The sequence below is a fragment of the Herpailurus yagouaroundi genome, unplaced genomic scaffold (assembly GCF_014898765.1).
Source record: "Herpailurus yagouaroundi ecotype Mexico unplaced genomic scaffold, PumYag 193, whole genome shotgun sequence".
Classification (NCBI taxonomy): Eukaryota; Metazoa; Chordata; class Mammalia; order Carnivora; family Felidae; genus Herpailurus; species Herpailurus yagouaroundi.
In genome coordinates this window covers 5585669-5594271 of record NW_024412424.1, presented here as the reverse complement: position 1 = coordinate 5594271, position 8603 = coordinate 5585669, and the positions used below count along the sequence as shown (strand labels likewise).

Sequence of the window (8603 nt, the reverse complement as noted above, 5' to 3'; positions counted from 1 at the left end):
CACACACACACACACACACACACACACACACACACACACACACACACGTTTTAGCGTGGTCTTCCACAGATGCTCAGAGCCTCAAGTCAAAGCCCAACAGGGAACACAGTTCACAGCAGTCACTCTCCACCTGGAGGGCTCCTGAGGGCTCAGGAATCTGGCCAAGGAGCAGCCCAGCATGCCTCCCCAGCAGGAATGGATGCAAAGCACAGGAGGAAGGCTGGCTCTTGCGCCCAGAATACCGGTAGGAAACAGGTGGTTAAGAGATCCCTCTCCCCACGCAGACCCAGTCCATCCTCAGAGACCCTTGTGGAGGTGGTAGTGGTGGTGTGCCTTCCAGTATGGGGTGGGGGGCAGAGTAGATGCCCACCTCAAAAGATGTCCAGATATGATTTTAAAAGCTCTTAGGAAACAAGGTAGTAATCTAACGACCAAGGGCAAGCAATGACTCCTAAGGTGTAGCCTGCGGCTCTACAACAGCACAGCTAACTTCGAGGGGCACAAAGAAATGTCTATGGTGACAAGAGAAGGTGCTTCACTGGTGCCCATCAGAATGTGGAGGCGGCCACCGCCCCCTCCTCCAAAGAGGGGCTGCAAGTCCATTTTCTCCTGTCTGACAGAAAAGGGAGGCGGCACCCCAATGTCTCCCACGCCGAGGGCCTCAGTCGCGCACCTCTCAGCCTTTCCTTCCAAGGGCTAAGAGGCTGTTCCTGTCCGTCTCCCCACTCAGCCCCAATCCCCTCTCCCACTCGGCACCTCTCTCTCCCCTACTCGGTCTCCAACCTCCTTGCCCCACCGCTCTGCCCGCTAGACCTCTCTTCCCCTACCCCCCGCCCTTCTTTCCTCCCCACTCGGTTCCTTATCCCTCAGCCTCGCGCTGCCCAGCCCTCGGTACCTTGAGCGTCACGTCGCACAGCTTGCCTTGCCGCCGGATCTCCTCCATGACGCCGTAGCCGCGACTAGGCAACTCGGACACGGAGAAGTGCACCAGGTCCTCCAGCTCCTCCGCGCCGTCCTCCACCATCTTCCCCGGCCGCCGCGACTGCGCAGGCCTGGGCGGCCGGCTAGAAACCAAACGGGGCGGGGCAGACTGCCGCCGCGAGCACACTGCTAGAAGCAGACGGACCTGCACGGCCGCCGTAGTCTCGGCTGCTCTGCGCCGGAAGCGCCGCTGCCCCGCTTCCTGGTGCGAGCGCAGCCTTCTTTCCCTCGCTTTCCCGACCGTGCTGTCGCGCCTGCCGTTGCCGCAGTCTTTCTGGATTAACCGGTCCCATCTCCCGCCTTTCCGATCCGGCCCTGACCTTACTCGTGTCTCCACCCAGGGCCGCGGACTTCACTTCCGCCACTACCCGACACTTCCGGAATCTGCGGAAACGGTCCGTTGCCATGGCGGCTATGTACACAGTTCTGCAGCCGCGAATGCAGGGCTGCGGTCGCTGCTCCTGCAGCGGTCGCGCGGCGGGAGGGCCTCTGCCTCGGGAGCGGTGAGCAGCGACCACGCGCCGCACGGATGGGGAGAAGGGTGGCCCGAGAGGGGGTATACGCCCAGGCGGTGGGCAGCGGCTGGGATCCGAACACCGCCCTACCCGGGAGTCCCCCAGCTTGGCTCGCTGATTTGTGAAACCCGAGCGGAGGAGAGGGCGCGGCATCGTGGGGGCTCTTTCAGGCTGGGTGCAGTTTAGGGTCTTCGGATCTAACGTTCCCTGGCCCCACGAGACCTCTGCGTCTCTGCCGAGGTTGAGAGGGCGTGAGGTGGGGGACCAGAGGTCTGCTGGACCCTTTCATACACGGCAGTTTTCGAACTGGAGGGGGCTTCGGGATCGCTAGGTAGAGCCCTTCGCTTTATGGATGAGGAAGCCGCTCCAAAGAGGGACAAGAATGGTCCCAAGTTCCACTGCCTCCCACACTCCACACAGGGGTCCGGTATGTTGGGTGAGGAAAAGGGAGAAGACCAGGTCTGTCGGGAATCGAGTCTTTGGTTTAGCCTAGGGCCGGGTGCGTTTGGACCCTGTTGTTTCGGGGTTCAGGTGCTGCCGCCGCTTTAAAACGATGAGGGTTCCATATGAGAGCGTCTGGTCTGGGCAGGAGCGCTGGAAGGTAGGGATTCACCTGGTGCCGACGCTTCCTCTTCTTTAATCCGGCTTTCAGAAACGCTTGGTAGCAAATTCTGTTCATTCCCACCACTAAAACGAATAAGGAAACCACGAACCTTCAGGGAGATCTGCTGGTGGCCACTCCGAGATTCATTTATTTACACCAGAAATATCTAAGGGTGGTGCCCATGAGAGAGAAGCATTCCCCATAAGATCCTGAGGGAGGAAACCCCTGCTAAAAGAGAGGGCATGGTGAGGGGCTGAATATGGCTTGTTGTAAGTGGTGCCTGGAAGCTAAGCCCTTCTGGAAGGGCTGTGGGCTCAGGGGTTGGATGTGATGTGGGAGGAAAGTGACATATGCCCCTTGGGACTCTCTCAGTAGTGACCGAAGATGGACCCACCTGTGGAGATTCAGCCAGCCACCCTCTGACTTCCAGCCATGACCATCACTACCAACCACCATTTCTTGAGTACCTGTTCTGTGCTGGGCACTGTTCTGGACATTGAGGGGGGATTCAAAAGAGAGAAAGCACAGTTCTGTCCCACAAGCAACTTGTAATTTAATTTGGGAGCGGAAACCCACTCAAATGATGCGGCGTAAGAATGGTAACAAGCGTTATTTCAGTAAGTGCAAGATGGCACGGGGTCTCTGAATGTCTGGGTGTTGAGGGGCTGCTGAGTAGGAGCCTTATAGGAGGAGTTAAGTTAATAGAAAAAGCTTGCAGAGCGCCTGGCTGGCTCAGTGGGTAGAGCATGCAGCTCTTGATCTTGGGGTTGTGAGTTCGAGCCCCACATTGGGTACAGAGAGTACTTTAAAATTAAAAAAAAAAAAATCTCAAAATAGAGAAAGCTTGTCTTAGGTGGGTATGACTCCTGGCATTCTTGAAGCTATGGATGTGAGCATGGGGAGGGTCTGGGGAGGATAGGGGAGCTGCATGTGCATGTGCATGTTGGCAAATTACAGGCCCCACTCTGAGGGGAGGGCGATGCTCAGGTTGTCCGTGCTGTTCCTGTGCTTGGTGGGTGGAGGCTTCCAGGAGGGAGGCCTGGGCACCTGCCACCTAGGTTGGTTCCTTTCAGAGGGCACCCTGGCCAGGAGGCTGGGTCCTCAGACCCAGAGCTATTGACCTTCAAGCTATTTGTGGCTCTTTATAGCTCGACCTCAATGTTGTAGACAAAAATTTTAGGACTGAAATTGGATAAGCCATCATCCTTGATCACCTGAATACTTTTCAGCTTCGTTTTCTAAAAATTGAAAGGTCTGAATGGTCCCATAGTGGCTGGGAAAAGACTTCCATGAACTAATTACTTGAGGAATGTAGCAAGCGGACACACGGTTCTACAGTTGGCAGATGTGAAAGTGTCATGTTTGCTTATTTGATTTTACATCTGAAGGGCTTGTAACAGGGGTTAGAGTTTCGTTTGTCTACATCATTGAAACTGTAGACTGAAAGGGCAGGACCTGTCTCTATTTAATTTACTTCTACAGAGATATTTCACGCCACTGATGATAGTTAATATAATTGTAATAGGAAATCTACCGGTCATTGCAAGTTGTGTCTAGAAATATGTTTAATATCCTCAAAATCTATCAGGTAACATTCAGTGAGCCTATCTTAGATAATATAGGGAAAATGTTAATATTCTTTATTTAATGTGCTTTAATTTTTTTTTTAATATTTATTTATTGAGAGAATGAGAGACAGAGCATGAGCAGGGGACGGGGAGAGAGAGAGGGAGACAGAGAATCCAATGCAAGCTCCAGGCTCCAGCTGTCAGCTCAGAGCCCGATGCGGGGCTCAAACCCACGAACCATGAGATGATGACCTGAGCTGAAGTTGGCCGCTTAACTGACTGAGCCACCCAGATGCCCCTTAAAGTGCTTTTTTTTTAAAAAGTGAAATAATTAACTGTATTTCAGAGAAGAAATCCCTGTCATGCATGATTTTTTTCTTTACAGTACAAGTCTTAACATTTCGTTTTTTAAAAATATTAAGCATCATAGCAGTTTATTAGAGTGCTTTGCAGTAGTTCAAGCAAGCTATTTTTCCTTAATAGCTGTGTTATTGCTCTTTTCCAATTTGAATATGAAATTGAATCAGCTCCCTATGTCTCATGTTTCCCTAACTCTTCCTAAATTCAACAAATTCCTTTGCTGGTTGTTGTTGTTGTTGTTGTTGTTGTTGTTTACAAAAGCATACAGGTGATTTCTTTGGCCTTAACTCCTCTTTCCTACCCTATGAAGATGCAAGTTATTTTAGCACCAAATGCCTCATCTCTTATTGAACTGGTTCAACCCCAATAGGAAGGTCAGAAGAGAAGTGTACCAAGCAGCATACATCCTGACCCTCAGGCCTTGTCCCTATTCCAAATGTGTTTGGTACATTTGGAACATTAACGCTAAATGAGTTTTTAACATTCTTTCTGTATATTCATAGTTCCGTAAAAGTGAAATTATTGAAATGTGAGAGCCCAATGTTCGGACTGCATGACCATAGACCACTTGATGATACTGTTCACATCATTTGAAAAAGAAGGAAAGAGGGGCGCCTGGGTGGCGCAGTCGGTTAAGCGTCCGACTTCAGCCAGGTCACGATCTCGCGGTCCATGAGTTCGAGCCCCGCGTCAGGCTCTGGGCTGATGGCTCGGAGCCTGGAGCCTGTTTCCGATTCTGTGTCTCCCTCTCTCTCTGCCCCTCCCCCATTCATGCTCTGTCTCTCTCTGTCCCAAAAATAAATAAAAACGTTGAAAAAAAAATTTGAAAAAGAAGGAAACAAAAAATATTAGGTTGATATTAGGAAAACGTATATGTAAAATTAGAAATGTTTCCCCTTTGAACAAATTAAAATTGTATTATGTTAATTTCCCTAATAGTTTCAAATAACAAAGTTTAGTATATTTTCATAGACTTTCATCTTGTTTAGTGGTATTACTTAACTAGGTTAAATGTATTGATGATGATTACAGGTTGATTTTTCCTTAGCTTTCCTTAGAGCTTTTGACATTTTCTCTCAGTATTTAATCCTTTGTCATCAGGGTATAAGAGGCACCTAAAGAACTAAGTTTTGTTTTTTATTTTTATTTTTTGAAGAACTAAGTTTTAAGTTCCCCTTTAAAGCAATAAAAATAGCACAATTGTTACTTCTGTTTAATAACCCTCTTTGCTTTTCCACTCTATGTCAATGTTGGAACCAAAATTTACTGTCTGATTAGTATTAAATATTTTTGCACAGGCACTCTCAGGAAAGGGCCTAGTGTGATTTCACCAATGAGACTAATAGCCAATAAAATACGAGATTTCTTGGTTATCATTTGATTGTGCAATCAATTTTTTTAAATTTTAATAAAATACTTCAGTTGGACAGGATCTTAGAAATTAATTAACTCTCCCCTCAGTGCAACGGTCCCTTTGGTAGCATCTCTGCTAGCTGGCATCTTGACCTTGCTTGAGTCTTTTCCATTATAGGACAGCTCTACATAGTAGGAAGGTCATTTACCTAAATCTCCCTCCCTAAACACATACATCTCCATGCTTACATCCTATTCCATGAAGCCACACCAAGCATTTATTTTGACATTTTGTTATACACGGTAATTATTTGTGGTAGTATAAATAAAGGAATACAGATTAAGTGGATCTACCTGAAAGAAAATGATGAAACTCTAGTTAGGTTGACGAGAAGACGAGGAGGTAGAGGGCTGTTTGATTTTTTTTCAATGGACTGTCAGAAAAGAAAGAGTATCTGATCGTGGACTAGATTAAATACACTTCTAGGGAATCATTTTCAGATCTAAGCTGGTCAAACGGAGGTAAAGGAGGGGCTGCTGCGTCTGAAATAACATATGTTCGTGAAGACAAGAAAATTAAGTTTAAATGCATTTCATAGTCAGTATTTTAGATGAAAGCATAATGAATGAGGCAAAGCATAAGCGGACATTTTTAGGTACAGACCATTTTTAGGAAACACGTCTAAGATTAGGCCACTAAAGGGAGCGTTCTTCTTGCTTCGTGTTTCTGTCTCTTAGGGGGCCATGGTGGAAAATGGTGAGGCAGCCTGTAAAGTAGGAAGCGCCTGTACTTGTTGAACAGCAGGTCCTGTGGGTAGAGCACTGACACTCGAAGGGGTGAGAAGGAAGACTGGGTCTCTTTGGGACAGGAGAACACAGACCGAGTGTCAGTCACTCCATTCTGATCTTCTTACTGCGTTGCCACTTGATGATAACTACTGAAAGCTGCACTGTTTTCTTCTTTTTAGCTAGAATGGGTACTAGGAAAAAAGTTCATACCTTTGTCCGTGTCAAACCCACCGATGACTTTGCTCACGAAATGATCAAATACGGAGATGACAACAAAGTAAGTGGGATGTGCTTGCTTTCACCAGCTTGGTCCTCTCTGTCCCACCTTGCTGCGGTGGGACCCTGTTTCCAAACAGCCTTTAAGGACCAAGACAGAATTGATAAAAGTTCAGATGGAGTCCAGACTTCCAACAAGTCCAAACCACTCCCCTTGAGTCACTTTTGATAAGGAAACTCCCGAAGCTCCCACTTGTTTTTGTTTTAATTTTTTTTAATGTTTATTTTTTTTTTGAGAGAGAGATTGAGACAGAACGTGAGCAGGGGAGGAGCAGAGAGAGAGGGAGACACAGAATCCGAAGCAGGCTCCAGGCTCCGAGCTGTCAGCACAGAGCCCGACGTGAGGCTCGAACTCACGAACCGTGAGATCGTGACCTGAGCCGAAGTCAGGCACTTGACCGACTGAGCCACCCAGGTGCCCCGAAGCTCCCACTTTTAATTGTATTTGTGGTTAATAAGTTTGCCTTCATCCTTGTGTCTGACACAGAAAAGCTGACATTTGGCCACACTCATAAAACTCTGTGGGGATCAGATCTGCTGTTACGTGATCCCTCAGGGAGGGGGTCAAGTAAGATGTCTTAAGTTGATAACTGTTTAACTTACCAAACCAGTGGGAGAAACGCTTTTCGAAAGAACTGGAAAGATGTATCCATCCCTGTGTCCCGACCACTGTCCTGACAACCTTTCTGAAGCCCATGACAGGCTTAGGACAGGTTGAGAGAGTTCTGTGTTTTCATTGAGCAAACATCTGTGAACCTACATGGGCAGCATGAAGACATTCTTTAAGGGAAGAATCCGAGTGCAAACTGCCCAAGCTTTGAAAGTCTTGACAGTCAGAGAGAAGCTCATGTGCAGCAAATCCTGCAGGACATGGTCTCAGTGAGCACAGAAACACAGAGCATTTCATGTGTGAATGGACAAAGCCCCTCCTCTTGCTTGATCTTACTTGTTTTGCATGTGGCTGTGTGTTGGCTCCTGGATTAGGGCAGCCAGTGTAAAATTCCAACAAGAGTCTCTTTACATCAGAAGGCCCCACGGTGAAGATTGGAATCTCCCCTTGACCTAACCCAATATGTTCCTAAACCAGCTGTTGCCTTAGTGGCTTGCTATGGAGAGATCTAAAAGTCTAAAAATGTTTTTAGGAATCTTTGCATCTTAAAAAAAAAAAAAAAAAAAAAAAAAAAAGAAATCTTTGCACCTGAAGATATGCTAATTACAAGTGGTAGACACCCTTGATTTGCTATAATACCAGTGAGGAACTGTCTGAGAAGCCAAGAGCCATTTCTGTGGTTATTAATTCATCATTCCTCACAATGCTCCGTAGCATGTAAAAGATGTGGCTCAAGCCCAGGCCTCTGTCACCAAGCCCAGTCTTCTCTCTGGCCTAAGTCAAGGCCTCCCTGTGCTTATTAAATGTGTCTAAAGCTTGTTTAATAAAAAACATGATAAATGTGCTTGACCTCGTATCATAGATGCGGGAATCAAGACAAACAGCACCCTGTAACCTAGGGTGACAAGGCCTGAAACCAGTAAGTGCTCCAGTCTCCTGATCCTTCCACCGTAAAGGTGGTGTGGCCTCCCTTCTCCTCTCCCATCCCAAAGAAATCATCTGAATATCAGCCCATGTGTGAGAATCCCTGTTCTTCCTAAAGTTTGCTTCCTTTTATTTTCTCCAGGTCAGGCCTCAGCTATCAGTGAGTTTTTCATACCAGTTTCCTAGTACCTAACTAGCTGGCTAACTCTCTCTCTCTCTCTCCCTCCCTCTTTTTCTAGAGCATTGATATTCACTTAAAAAAAGATACTCGGAGAGGGGTTGTCAATAACCAGCAGACAGACTGGTCGTTCAAGCTGGATGGAGTTCTCCACAATGCCTCCCAGGACTTGGTTTATGAGACGGTCGCAAAGGACGTGGTTGCTCAGGCTCTTGACGGATACAATGGTAATTTAGTTAATTGACTGTTATTAATTGACTGTAAGAACCTGCAGAACCCTTCCTGGAGGAAGAGGTGCAAGTATTTTATGGTGAATAAAATAAAATATAACCTCTTGTGCTAAGTTTTGTTTATGTGTCTATCTCATATTCTTATAGTAGAAAACTTATTATTTGCTTGGTGGTATTGTGGGCATGACTTGATCCAAACTCCTGGGGTCCTATTT

At 47.1% G+C, this 8603-nt stretch overlaps 2 protein-coding genes and 1 long non-coding RNA gene across 16 annotated transcripts in view; 1 reads left to right on the top strand and 2 right to left on the bottom strand.

The window, feature by feature from the left end:
* The window catches only part of KLHL18 (kelch like family member 18), a 55629-nt gene extending 54488 nt beyond the window's left edge, over positions 1 to 1141 (bottom strand). For 2 of the 3 annotated variants that reach the window (XM_040445183.1, XM_040445184.1), the window contains exon 1: positions 896 to 1141. In XM_040445183.1, the coding sequence (XP_040301117.1) occupies positions 896 to 1024 (129 nt within the window). In that variant the 5' untranslated portion in view covers positions 1025 to 1141. The remainder of the gene's footprint in view (positions 1 to 895) is intronic. The other variant, XM_040445185.1, reaches the window with a different exon arrangement.
* A 34-nt stretch (positions 1142 to 1175) lies between these two features.
* Positions 1176 to 8603, top strand: part of KIF9 (kinesin family member 9) — a 55690-nt gene continuing 48262 nt past the window's right edge. For 2 of the 12 annotated variants that reach the window (XM_040445178.1, XM_040445171.1), the window contains exons 1-3: positions 1507 to 1923; positions 6350 to 6447; positions 8220 to 8385. In XM_040445178.1, the coding sequence (XP_040301112.1) occupies positions 1845 to 1923; positions 6350 to 6447; positions 8220 to 8385 (343 nt within the window). In that variant the 5' untranslated portion in view covers positions 1507 to 1844. Of the gene's footprint in view, positions 1485 to 1504; positions 1924 to 2472; positions 2718 to 6349; positions 6448 to 8219; positions 8386 to 8603 lie in introns of those variants that run through there. The other 10 variants (XM_040445176.1, XM_040445174.1, XM_040445177.1 and 7 more) reach the window with 10 other exon arrangements.
* LOC121011135 (uncharacterized) overlaps positions 5418 to 8603 on the bottom strand; it is a 56670-nt gene continuing 53484 nt past the window's right edge. Inside the window, exon 4 of the long non-coding RNA XR_005781506.1 lies at positions 5418 to 6527. This is a non-coding gene — a long non-coding RNA (uncharacterized LOC121011135). The remainder of the gene's footprint in view (positions 6528 to 8603) is intronic.